Here is a 14,178-nt window from a genome sequence, read left to right on the forward strand (position 1 = left end):
TTTTACTGCACTTTCATTAACAGTCAAACGTTTGCACATACTTCATAGAATGAGCAAGTGTGACACTTTATGATACTATATTGTGAAAAGTACAATGGACTGAATTATCCCCCCCTCCCCTTTTAACTCTTGTGTGTCGTTTTGCATTTGGCTTTAGTATCAACAAGTGTCAGGGAAGTCTCCTAAATGACATTGTTAATATCAGAGCTTCCATTCTTCGACTAAAGGGATGCGTAAAAGCGCGTAATGCAGCTTTCCACCCCCGATACGCGCGTCTCATTCACCTCCTCTTGATTAGGATACCGGGGGTGGGGCGACAACGCTCCGTCCGGGTAAGGGGAGGAGAGAACAGGCAGCAGAGGCGGTACTTTCTCCGCGGTTCGTTTCGCGGCGCCGGAGAGCGTGTTGAGCGGGACCAGGGCTGGCGAGACCTGCCGGGGGGAAGCATCAAGCCGCAAGAACCAGTCCATTCCAGCACGGAGCCTCGCCTTCTTGGCAGACCCTGCTGCGCCGTGCGCTCTTCTTCTTTTGGAAGAGGACTGCATCACATTCCTGTGAACTCAAACTGCTTTTAATGGCATGTGGCTTGTAACTTTACTTCTGCTGTATTCTTTGCAAGAAGGTAGGCCATGGAAATGGTGTCTGTCTCCTTCAGTGTTTGTCTGCATGATTCCTTTCTTCTGTGCTTGCTGAATAAATGAAGCTGGAACACATTTCAAACCGATTTTTACCGATAAGATTCTAACTTTCTTGATGTTTTACTGCATGCGTTTGCTCCTCCTTTGTTGGTGCTCGGGTGCGTCTTACAGCGTTTTGTGTCTCCCATTGATTTGTTGATATTATGTCAAGATGAAGAGGGAAGCAAGTTAAGAACACAAAATCAATAGGCACTTTTGGAGGAGTGCGTAAAATGATCAAATAAAAAAGGACAACGACGATTTGCATTTTTTTGCCTAATGCATTCTAAGAGGTGTCTGGAGTATGGGGGCTGTTGAACAAGATCATCCTTGGAGCGCACGGTGTCAATGGCCTCCCCAGTGCCCTCTGCTTTTCGGTGTTTACGCGCAGAAGTCCAACGGGTCAAAGGACTTTCATGAATTTTTGCACTTTTTGAAAACCTTATCTCCACGAGGAAGATGAGAGAATCGGCGGTGGTGACCCCGAGCAAGATTTTGCACATTCAAACGCCACTTCGAATAGAAGACTAAAGTCTAAAATTGCCCGTAAAAGCCAGTGAGTCTGTATGCAGCAACAACATGGGGGTCATTGCGTTTTTATAGGAGGTGTGAGTGGGGGCTGCTGTGATAATTGAATGAATTTTTGGAGATAATGTGCTCGGTGGGACACTTGTAAGACGATGTGTTTTAATAACAGGCTAGTTTGTCGGTGAAACAAAGCAACAAAGCAAAGAGAGAGGAGTGAGTGCATGCAGATGCCGTCGTTATCTGCCTGCTCTAATTATTCATCCTCCATTTTCTCGGGCTCCAGATTCCACTGATTGGCTTGGCTCTAAAATGATTCAGACGGAAAGCTTCGTGCTTCTTCTTCTAGAAAATAGAAAAGTAGAGTTGTAATTGATGAGGTATCGGCCTCTGAAGGCGTGTGATGTGACGAAAAACCAACCACCAGTTCATTTCATTTATCGCGTGTTTTGTTTTGACGCATTTTTTTAAGTGGCTCTGCATTTGAAGGGAAAAAACCATAAAATAATAAATATAAAAAGTATAGCGTATGTTTGGTGCTTGTGGTTCCCATCTTTGGCCTTGGCAGTGCCCTCTGCCACGCAGGCGGTGAGGACTTGTTTTGTTTCTCTTTATTGGATTACAAGGTGCGTTTGGATCTTGCACATTGTACACCACCCCCGTCCCGTGACTGTCCATAAATGTGTGTGTGTGTGTGCGCGCGCGCCTGTGTGAATGTGTGTGTGTGTGTCTATGCGGAGGAGGGCTGGGGGCGTCAAACAGCCACTGGAGCGGAAAGAGTGGCTGAGATGGGAGAGATGGAGATAACGCAGTGGAACACAAACTTCCATGTCAGTTGTTGTTTTTCCAACGCCATGTTCCGCTCATTGTGCACGATTCCACTGCATATATGATCCCAGGTGCATTCTCTCTCGCGTTCTCTGTGTGTGTGTTTTAAAAATCTCATATGCAGCAAAGGCAGATCTATTAACATGCATGCGTACGCATCAGGAGGCTACTGCGTATTTTCATGACGGGGCCGCGCCTGCGAGAACGGCACACCGTTTTCTACTTGCTTCAATGTTGTCATATTGTTCAATAAGATCATCCAATGTTTGTGTATTTTTTCTAATAAATCCAGTATTTATGAGCACTTCTGCATCCCATACGTGTGCAGAGACACGTTCATCTTGTTTCCCCTCATGGTTTGTTTGCCATCACTCCCAGCTGGGCGTGTGTGTTTGGGCCCGACAGGCCACACTGGAGCCTTTTATGTCTTTTATGTTTAACAATGTTAAAGCGCGCGATGTATTTTGAGGCTAAGCATCATTTCGTGTTTTGGAAGGAAATGGCTTGCAGTGATGGAGCTGCGTGTGTGTGCGTGTGCGTGTGTGTGTGTGTGTGCGCGCAGGAGGCATGATTATTTCATCAATTAATATGATTCCGGTTTCATCCAGTTTGAATCAACATGCGTGACCTTAAACTGAATAGCCTGAATTTCATGCTGGATTTTGATGCACACTTTTTTCAGCAAAGTGAATTCTTTATTCCACTTCATTATAACGCGCACAAATCAAGCATATCTGCTATTTATCATGAAGGAAAGCATTAAGAAGCACTTCCTCAGTCTCTCCCAAGTAGACCTGCTGTGTTTTCACGCATGCGTAGCGTAACGTACTTCGCCGTTGGATGAGTCACTGTATTGTGCAGGCCTGTTCAACTAATTGTTTTTTTGGGAGGCGGGGGCACAAGGAGCGGGTAATACTGATAATATAGATAGGAAAAGCACTATGTTTACTCTAGTCAGAGATCCTCTACATGACAGGAGTGCTGCTGTTTTTAATGACCTGTGAAAAAACACCAGTCAAAGATCTTCAATATGACAGGAGTGCTCTGCTTTAGGAGTCTTCCGTAAATGTTTTTGAAACTGAACTCACTGGCTAGTCAAACCTCATTCACGGGACAGATTTGGCCCGCAGGCCGCCTGTTGAATGTCAAGTTCTAGCGGCTCAGGGGCTGTGCTATTAGAAGATCTGTGGCGCAAGTGTCGCTAACTGAAGCAGGGTGTTTCTTGCAAGATTGGTACATGAAAGAGTTGACTGACAATGAACCCCTGCCATGCACATTATACAGTGGATTATGACAGTCAAAGGTGATTGGATGGCTCTTCACGCAGCAACAACTGTCCATGTCTAAGAGGGACAGACATCTCCATACGCTGGACTTGTCACTCTGCAGGTTCTCTCGTCACTCAAGTGAACTCACCTCGTTCTCTTCTTTCACTGCCTTGTTTCCTTCTATTGGTCAAGTGTTGGTGCGCTGTGTTTGGCAGTTGAATAGTGCAGAAACACACACACACACACACACACACACACGCACACACACACACACACACACACACACACACACACACGCACACACACACACGCACACACACACACACACACACACACACACACACACACACACACACACACAGGTCCATCTCATCTCCTCAGTCTGAACATTTTGTCTTGAAACAAAATGGGCATGTTGGCCACGCAGGGTGAGGCTCTGCGTAAGATTTCATTTCAGGCAACACGCAGACGTCCTCTTAGTGGAATTAGGACCCCTGTGCATTTTCATCCCTCATATAGCCAGCAAAAGATGCCAGACTCGCCTGGCTGTGCCCCACCCCTACCAACAGATGTCACTGTTTTCCTGTCTTTCCAGAGGAGTAATTTAGTACAGCTTTTTAATCGGTCTGTTGGGCAGTCAGGATTGAGCCCCTAGAAATTCTTCCTAGCAACAAGTAGTTTGGTAAACGTGACCAGGAAACAATTTTGTTTTGTTAGTCTGCATGTCCTGTGCTTCTGCCAAAAAGCTGTCTCACTTGTGAGGTTTTGAAAATAATCATTGAGTGGCACTTGGAGCCTGTTTTCCATCCATCCATCCATCCATTTTCTATACCGCTTCATCCTCATTAGGGTCGCGGGGGCATGCTGGAGCCTATCCTGTTTTCAATTTAAAGAAAATAGAAAATAGAAATTAAACATCGTTGGGTGTCACATTGTAGCTTTGCCATTTCTAACTGGGGGGAAAAAAAATCAGTGGCCGAATAACAGATGGGACTCATTTGGGACACTAGGGGTCATATTTACATGAATTGCTATGATAAGCTATGATGTGGGACTGATCTACTTCTCAGGCAAGACAACAAATCAGACAACAGTAGCTTTTTTCGGGGCGTAACGTTGCGGCATCATCACAGTTTGATACATATGTCGATATTAGGGCCACAGTTTGCTTCCATTTCGGTACAGTCGGGGAACAAAATGCAAAACATAAAACTGCTTAGCTTTTGTGTTTAGTGATTTTGAAAATGAAGCATGAAAATGCAGTTGCAATCTGCTGGCAGGTAATTCTCCAATAAATGCAATTCTCAAAGCAAATATACAGTAGTACCTCCATTTTTGTTGTTGAATTTTCCAAGACGTTTCGATGACAACCAAAACGTAAAAAAAATAGTGTATATTAAAATATTAAATATTAATATTAAAAATAGTGTAAATCCAATGAATCCGTTCCAGACACCTAAAAATGTGAACAGAAAATCCATTTTGTAGAGAATAATTATAGTTTTACATCAGTATTACCGTGCCACTTTGCACTTTGTTCTATCACGGTTTTTCAAAAATATATCAAGAAATCATTGCTGTTTTATGGTTGAATACGGCCTGTTATTACTGAAATGATATGCACATTTAAGTACATTTGAGGTATTTTTGCCTATATTAAGCATTTTCAGGAATAAAATGGCTAAATGAACTAAAAGACAAATATAGTAATATAGGCATTCAGAAGACGCATTCAAAGAGGTGATAATATGTAGTATTCTACACTGGTCACTAGGTGTCAGTAATCTTACATTTATGAGGAAAATAGCCACCGCAGGAAGCACTCTGTGATAATGTGCCTCATCCAGTGCTAACGTGTGAGTCTATATTATGTTTTATTTCTGTCTTATATATCTTATTTTCACTTATTATGTGTACTATATTGGATAATACGAGTCAAAAGTCAACTATGGGCGTGTTATTTCATGTCTAGGGGGCTCTAATAATGTTTAAAACCGTACCTATAGAAGGTTGTAAACAGGTGTTCTATGCTCCAACTATGAAAGTATTACATTTATAAATAAGGAATCCTACTTGGAGCAAATTCACTTGTGCGATAAATGAGGGATGACAGCACCTCCACTTGATGAGGAGTTCCACTGCATGTACTGTTAAAACTGCGTAGCTGTTGTCATTCATCGTTTTTTTTCTCAGATGCTGCTTGTTCAACGTTTTGCTCCATTTCGACAGCAGCTTTCCAGCATTCATACACTCCGAACAGTAGATCCGTTCCAGACTTACCAGCGAACTTTGAAAAAGCAGAAGTCATTGAGACGGCCATAAAAATGTTTATTATGATACACTTTGGTGTATAATATTTGGTGTTAAGTATATTGTCAATGTCGGGTCTGGAACCAGTTAACCGTGATAAACGAGAGATTACTGTAAATGATGACAGTTATTGTTCAAGCGGACTTCCCGTGCATCCTGGAAAAATCCAATTCAATAGTGTTTTTCTTGGGTTATTTCGCAGTCACACTCAATCACCAAAATACGAAGAGTGAATCAGCAATGCGTGAGCTGCTTTGCTTGGGCACTCCAAACCGAGACAGTCTATGAAAACCAAGGGGACATTTTTGACAAAAACTAAATGTTGTGCAAAATGTAGTCTACGTTTAGTCGCACCGCCCAAAGGTTCGCTTTTGGTTCGGTACAGAGGCGAACCGATTCTCTCTGACCAACAGGTCCTATCCTGCCCATTAAGGATTGATGCATCCTGATAAAATCTCTTTGTGTGTGTGTTTTCCTGCTCTGCTCTTGCTGGGAAGCAGCATCTCCAACAGAGCGCTGAGGAGGGGAATACAAAAGCAAAACAAAACAGTACGCCTGTACACAACTGACATTCAGTTCAGAAGCAGAAATCGTCCTTTTCAAGTGGGAGGGTTTTTTTTTAATGCTGAACTGGCTGCCTAATGTTTTACTGACACTGCATAAAGTCTTTACAGGGGTTTTTGTTACCACCCTTTGCATACAGTACATGCGTCTGCATAGATTGTGTGTGTGCGTGTGTTAATCTCCAATATATCTTGCCATACAGTGAAATGTCACACTGTTAGAAATGCTAATGCATGTGTCTGTCTGGAGCCGCTGTGATGTCAATGAGCAGCAAGATGGTATCTTTTGCCCTTTTATGGTCTTGTATTACCTCAATGCTTTTGTGTGCTGTGTGTATTGTGTATCGCTATGCCACTTTCTTGCATGTATATGTGCATTCTTAATGTGTTTATGGCACATTTATAGGGCACTTTTTCTATGCACATGGTGAAACTGACTGTGTTTGTGCATCAGGATGGATGGAGGTGAGACCGAACAGGCTGCATTATGCAACATCTCACCATGGGCAATATCCTTGCTTCTCCAGCATACATATTCATAGTCCATTTTCATATCCACTGCAAAAGACAAGGAAAAGTGCAAATATATTTCAACAAACGCACATGTACTACAAATAATAGAAGCAGGAAAAAAAAACTTGTGACATGGGCTCACCCGCGTATTTCACCTCAAATGGGTCTGACCTTCCATATTGTAATCATGGCATCCATGCTTGAATGAAGCAATCAAAATACAGTTCATGAGTGGATGAGTGCCCATCCTTTTGGCCCATCGATGGGAGGAGGTGCAATGGCGGCAATAAAAGATTGTGTTGAGGTCAAGTGTTGCCAAAAAAGGACAACGTTGGATAATAATATTCATGCTGCTTTTGTGAGAGATGCTAATAAGGAATGATCAATCTCAAACATGTGTCTAAAATAAAATAACTTTGTGAACTGTATCTATTTCATTCTTATCTATGTCATTTTAAAAAACTTTAATAATGATTTGGAGTGCATGAGAAAGTGAAAAGGAAAACATAGCTCTCCTTGACCTCACGGTCATTTATTAGCAAGCATGAGACTTGCCAGTTAATTGAATAGCGGCCTTAAATGGAGTATTTATGTTACTTAATGAGCAGCATTGTACAATAATGGCATTTAAACAGGAGTCCAGAACATTCAGAGAAAGCTTTTCTGTTGTCACTGATGGCACATAGTTGATTTGGGAAGTAAAATGAACTTGTATGTTTAACATTTTGTGGGATCAGTTTGGCGAGGGTTAGGGTGAGGAGCTCGGTCATCCGCTCAGAGTAGAGCTGCTGCTCCTTCACATGGAGAGGAGCCAGTTGAGGTGGCTCGGGCATCTGGTCCGGACACCTCGCTGGTGAAGGAGAAGGCCCGGGGGGCAGACATAGAACACGCTGGAGGGATTATGTCTCACAGCTGGCCTGGGAGCGTCTTGGTGTCTTCCCGGTGGAACTGGAAGAGGTGGCCGGGGACCTGGAAGTCTGGACTTCCTTACTGAGACTGCTGCCCCTGTGACCCGGACCCGGATAAGCGGAGGAAAATGGATGGATGGGCAGTTTGGGAAGACCCTCTTCTGTTCCTTGTGCACAAAGCAAGCAACATAAAGGCGCTCTTGGATGAGCTTGTGGGAGAAGACCTTGAACACTTCAACCCCATCCAACACCTTTGTTATGAACTAGAAGAGTGGTTCCCAAACCTTTCACAGTCCTGCACTCCTTCCGACATTTTACCTGAAGTCATGTACCCCTACCCCTGCACACTTAAAAACACACCAACCAAAAAAAACCCCAAAAAACCCACACCAACCACAATAGCACACAATGAAACATCCTACTCTGAATTATTTCCCACCAGTTTGATGTATTGAATGAATAATCAAGATGAAACACTCTTAATCATCAAACTTACTTATTTGTTCATAACACAGAACACTGCAGGTGCTGCTCACACGAGGAGGCGTTCAAGCGCACTGCGTAAATGAGTGTAAGACGCTTTTCATTTTGGCCTACCTACCACTGATAACAACGGGTGTATGCGCACCTCCCTTTGTCAACACAAAAACTATAAAAACGCTTTTTCCGGATGAATAGTGTTCTATGCTTCCGTTCATGACCCATACGTTTGTCCAACTCAAACACTCCTCGCTCCCCATTCCTTTTGTTTTATTTGCTGTTTTGGAAAGTTAAGTGCAACAGGACACGTGTTGTATGTTGGCACTCTCCCTGAAGGCCATAATCTGTGCAGGGCCTCCATTCCGTGTGACCATGTGAGTGTGCGTGAACTCACTGACCTGGATTCATAGCGTAGGACAACGCGATTAGCCTTCCCCATCAAAAGCTGTCGCTTTGTGCGGGTTTTTTGCCCTCCTGCTTAAGCATCGATTTTCTATTTTGGATGGCATCACCGGATGGTTTAAGGTTTGTTTATGTTGGAACAGATTATGGCGTTTTAAAGCGTATCATGTCTAAGTGCAGCGGCTGATGGACAAATCTGAGGGAGTTTAGCGAGTTGGCAAAAATTAATTACATGTGAGCTTTCCTAGCTGGGTTAAGTTGTTTTAGTCATGATACATTCAGAGAAGCAGGTCACTGGTGTCATCTGTTAAAAGTTTGCCTCCACCAGTTCCTCTGTGTGTGTGTGTGTGTGTGTGTGTGTGTGTGTGTGCGTGTGTGTGTTTCACCCAAAAGTACATTCTAGTGCTCTCCGTGGTGCTGAAAGCGCAGTTCAGGCAGTGGAGCAGCCTGTGAGAGCGACTGACATGGATTCAAATGGCAAGATGGATTGAACTTGACCTAAATTATCAAGTTGGAATGCAAAAGATCTGCTCCATTTTCATCAGGTGCACAGGCAGAGGAGTGGTGAGGCTCAATGGCTAGCGCCCCACTCACTATAGGCGTGTAACGGTATGCCTTAGTCTCACTTTTATGGTCACGGTTGGGTTCATTTTCCGTACAGTAAGGGAACAAAATGCTAAATCTAAAACTGCTTCGCTTTTGTGTGAATGGCTTCAATGATTATAAAAATGAAACCTAAAAAGGGAAAACTACTTAAAATGAAAACAATATACACTCCTGATCAAAATCTTAAGACCAGTTGAAAAATTGCTAGAATTTGCATTTTGCACATTTGGATCTTAATGAGGTTTTAAGAAGAGCTACAATATACAAAAGCGAGAAGGGGGAGCGAGACAAAAAGCATTTTGAAAAAGTCATTTATTGAAAACCACAATTAAACTGGAATAGGCTGTTTATCAGCTGATCAAAAGTTTAAGACCATTGCTCAAAAAAGAACAAAAAACTCTCTAAACCAGAACCAAAAATGTTCTCAGTAGGACTCAGTAAGGAGTAGCTCCACCGTTGTTGTTCATCACTTCCAAAATGGCTTTGGGCATGCTTGATGCCAGTGTTTCCAGGAGGCTAGTTTGAACATTGCCCCAAGTGGTGAAGATGGCTTCACTGAGGGCATCAACTGTCTGGAACTGATGGCCATTTTTATAAACTTCCCTTGCCATCCATCCCCAAATGTTCTCTATTGGATTTAACATGCAGGATGGTCCAAAAGAGTGATGTTATTCTCCCTGATGAAGTCCTTGGTCAAGCCAGCATTGTGAACTGCAGTGTTGTCCTGTTGAAGAACCCAGCTGGTACCACACAGACGAGGGCCCTCGGTCATGAGGAATGCCCGCCGCAACATCTGCACGTAAGCGGCCGCCGTTTGACGACCCCGCACCACTTGAAGCTCCGGTGTTCCACTGAATGAAAAAGCACCCCAGACCATGATGGACCCCCCTCCACTGTGCCTGGTAGAAAACATCTCAGGTGGGATCTCCTTGTCATGCCAGTAGCATTGGAAGCCATCTGGACCATCGAGTTTACATTTTTTTCTCATCAGAGAATAAAACTTTTTTCCACCTTTCAATGTCCCATGTTTGATGCTCCCTGGCAAAGTCTAAACGGGCAGTTTTGTGGCGTTGAAGGAGACGAGGTCTTTGAATTCCTTTTTTTTTATTTAAACCCTTTTCCCGCAGATACTTTCTGATGGTTACTGCAGTCGGCACCAGTAGGGGCCTTAATGTGGGTTCAAAAAGAGAAAGCTTCTTAGCTTTAGCCATCAGGAGGGCATGACAGTGTGAATGCCTGACAGAAAATGAACATTTTGAGCAGATTTTGGCTTTTATAGCCTGTGGTCTTAAACTTCTGATCAGCTGATAAACAGCCTATTCCAGTTCAATTGTTGTTTTCAAAAAATTACAAGGGGCCTTAACAAGGGGGAGTGAGACAAACTCACACTATCACGTTTTTTTCAAAATAAATAAATGATTGCTGTTTTGTGGTTGACTGGCCTATTATTAGTAAGACATGCATATTTAATCAAATTGTACTTATTTGTGGTCTAATTTGAGCATTTTCAAGCATACAAATGGATGAATCAACGAAAATGCAAACATAAGGCATTCAGAAGATGCATTCAAAGACGTGATATGTAGTACTCTACACTGGTCACTCGGTGTCAGTAATGTTACATTGATGACAAAATAGCCACCACAGGAAGTACGCTGTCCAGCAAGGAACTCTCCCAATGCTAATGTGTGAGTCTATGCTGTCTTATTGATGTCTTATATGTTTATTTCCTCTAATTCTGTCTACTATATTGGGTAATAGGAGTGTAAAGGTGACTGTAGGGGTTCTAGTTCATGTCTAGATGGTTCTAATGTTAAAAACCATATTTAGAAGGTTGTAAACAGGTTTTCTAGGCTCTAACTATGGAAAACATTCCATTTATAAGGAATCAATCCTACTTCTTATCACCAATGAAGCATGATAAACGAGGGATTACTGTATCTGTTAGGGGTGCTCAGCTACCGATTAGTATCGGCCGATTTCCGTGGCAGAGCGCGGTATTCGCTTTTAAACACCGATCCCCTTCGCCGATCAGCTCCGCCCTCATTGCCGCATCCAGCCTATAGCGACCGTCTCCCGCCCACTTTGACTTCACAAAGCCAAAACAAGCATGTCTGCCGTGTGGGACTTCCTGTTGTTGTGAGAGTGATAGGAGTTTTGCACGCCTCAAAAAGCTTTAGTTTGGTGGCATTTGGGGGCGGCCACATGGCAGGGTGTGATGAGTTTTCGCGCCTGGCGATGTGATCGTCGGTCGGGCGGCGGCTAATTAGCCAAAACGCGGGACCCGCACCCGTGATAGCCCGAACGGTGGTCGGATTCGTCGGACCGGGTGGCGTGATGTCGTAGGCGGTGGAGGAAGTCGGGTTTGCTGACTGCGAGGGTCCTGCTGGATGCTCTCACATGCAAAGTCTCCTTAAAGAAGGCGCCTGATCCTCTAAGAGTTTGAAAAAGTAAGTCAAATCTGTGTTTGTCTAAACTGTATGGTTCCCCTTTCATATCATATCGCCCAGGGGTCACCAATGTGGTGCCCGCGGGCACCAGGGAGTCCCAGGGAGTGAATAATGTGAGAAGACTAGAAAGAAATGCTTTGTGAAATAGAAAATGTCAGCTGTGGATACCAGCATGTTGTTCATGTTCTGGTAAAACAAGCATGTTGGCTTTGTTTGGCTTGAAATAAGATAGGAAAATAAATATTTTCTTAACGTTTTTTATTTAAATATGTACACTTAATCTATGTGATTGGTAGCAGTATCAGTGTTGGCCGATTTCACACATGGGTGATTGGTATTGGTATCGGCAGCATGAAAACCTGATCGGGACATCCCCAGTATGCATAAAGTTATATGACATATAACTAATAGTTCACATTTTAAAGGTATATTTAGATGGTACTGTCTGACTATAATAAAAAAAGGTATATTGTAGAGGTGTAACGATTAGTTTTTAATAATGATTCCAGAGAGATGAGTTAAATATGAACACTGAATGAAGTGAATGAACGGACCCAAGAGGAAGCGAATCAGCTGTATTTCACAGGTCCACTACGACTCCATGATGTCACAGACACCAAGTGAATTTCTTTTGGGTGTTTATCGAGTCGTTATCATTAGAAGTACTTCAATATGCACACATCCATATAAAGCCTGTCGTGCTTAAATCCAATGCTTTATTTCCTCGTATCCATTCAATCGATTGATTAGCTTTTTAAACGATGTTAAATCGATAATGGAAACTTGCTAAACACACATCAATGTAGTTGGATGGTAGGAATATAAATGGATTTAGCGAGTGAATCGTACACTCCTAGTATGTTCACTAATAAGACCAATGAACCTTCGAGCCAATAAAAACTTGATATGCAAGAATATATGATAGTTATACGTATTTCACCGGGAAGGCCAAATGTTCCCAAACAGGACATACTTGGAACGGAAGAGGTTTTTCAAGCTCTGGCTTCTCCTTGGCGCTAATCCTGTACTCACCTCCACACCTTACGGTCTGCCAGTAACATACAAACGCCTCTACAGCTCACTGTCTTATCCGAAGAAGTCTCATGTGTCCTGTTAACGAAATCTGGTTCTGCTTCACACCGCCGCAGATTCTGGGAGGTCCGACATCAGCCGCCCCTGGTAGTGCGATGACTTGGTGGATAGACTTTGTGGGTTATGTGGGTTTAACACTCTGCGTCTGGCATACAAATTCACAACTGGCAGAATATAGAATACACAGTGGATTTGTGTGTACAGTGCGTCCCGGTACATTTGCCATTCTTTTTTTCATTAATGATAATAATTAGACTTTTCATTTTCTTATTTATTTTTCTATGAAAATATGCATTATTTTCAGTAGAAAACACATCTCATTCTCCATCAATAACACCGCATACATGCACCAACCAGCCCACCATTTTTACGTTTATGTTTAAGCTTCACTGATAATATTTTTCCACCAAGCGTTGAGATGTCGCACTTTGTTTGAAATGCTGGACAAGCAGAAGAATCTGAGGGAAAAAAATTATGAAATACAGCTGGATTATAACGGGGGGGGGGGCCTTCTCCAGTTAAAAATAAAATATTTTGGTCTAGAGCGTAGCAAACCTGTTTATAACCTTCAAAATACGGATTTTAGCATTATTAGAGCCCTCCAGACATGAAATAACACCCCTATAGTCACCTTTTCACTCCTATTTCCCAATTTATTAGACACAATAAGAGAAAGTAAGACATAGACTCATATATGTTAGCATTGGGAGAGTTCCTTGCATTTCCTTTTTGCTTCCGGTTTCTAGACAGTACTCCATGTGGTCCGAGGACTATCCTTCTTCTATGCCGCTTATCCTCACTAGGGTTGCGGGCATGCTGGAGCCTATCCCAGCTGACTTCAGGCAAGGGTACACCCTTGTCTGGTGGCCAGCCAATGGCAAACAAGCATTCACACTCACATTCATACCTATGGACAATTTAGAGTCGCCAATGAAGCTAACATGCATGTTTTTGGAATGTGGGAGGAAGAAAACCCACACACGCATGGGGAGAAGATGCAAACTCCACACAGAGACGGGTTAGCGTTAGGGTTAGGGAGTTAGAGATGCCCGAATGAACTCAGATCTTTCAGATTCCCTGACTGTGTGGCCAACATGCTAACCACTCAGCCACCGTGCGGCCCGTGGCTATTGTCTCATCTCATTGCAACATTACTGACACCTAGTGACCAGTGTAGAATACTGCATATCATCACAAAGCATTTTATGAATGCCTTCTATTTGTATTTTAGTTTATCGAGACATTTTTATGCTTGAAAATGCTTAATTTAGGCAAAGAAATACATAAAATTAGCTTCAATATGCATATTTTTCATGACAAATAGGCTGTATTCAACCATGAAACAGCTTGATTTATTAATTGATATCATAGTGAAAAACCATGATGGAGTGAAGCTGCAATATTGAAAGCGCAAAGCAGCGAGGGATTACTGTCCGAGGCTTTTATTGGTCAGTCATGATAAGGTGGATGGAACAGATCGTCAAGATGACTTCATGGCTGCTTATTAATGATCCCCATTGATGGGGAGGAATATCACATCTTAAATGACATAATGT

The 14,178-nt window shown here is 42.8% G+C and overlaps 1 protein-coding gene across 3 annotated transcripts in view; it reads left to right on the plus strand.

Annotated features, from left to right (window-relative positions):
• The first annotated feature begins 354 nt into the window (after positions 1 to 354).
• LOC129191417 (cell adhesion molecule DSCAML1) overlaps positions 355 to 14,178 on the plus strand; it is a 144,335-nt gene continuing 130,511 nt past the window's right edge. Inside the window, exon 1 of one of the 3 annotated variants that reach the window (XR_008573208.1) lies at positions 355 to 622. Coding sequence is in view for 2 of the 3 variants with exons in the window: in XM_054794752.1 (XP_054650727.1) it covers positions 580 to 622 (43 nt within the window). In the remaining variant the exon portion in view is untranslated. The remainder of the gene's footprint in view (positions 623 to 14,178) is intronic. The other 2 variants (XM_054794752.1, XM_054794751.1) reach the window with 2 other exon arrangements.

The sequence above is a fragment of the Dunckerocampus dactyliophorus genome, chromosome 12, assembly GCF_027744805.1.
Source record: "Dunckerocampus dactyliophorus isolate RoL2022-P2 chromosome 12, RoL_Ddac_1.1, whole genome shotgun sequence".
Lineage (NCBI taxonomy): Eukaryota > Metazoa > Chordata > Actinopteri > Syngnathiformes > Syngnathidae > Dunckerocampus > Dunckerocampus dactyliophorus.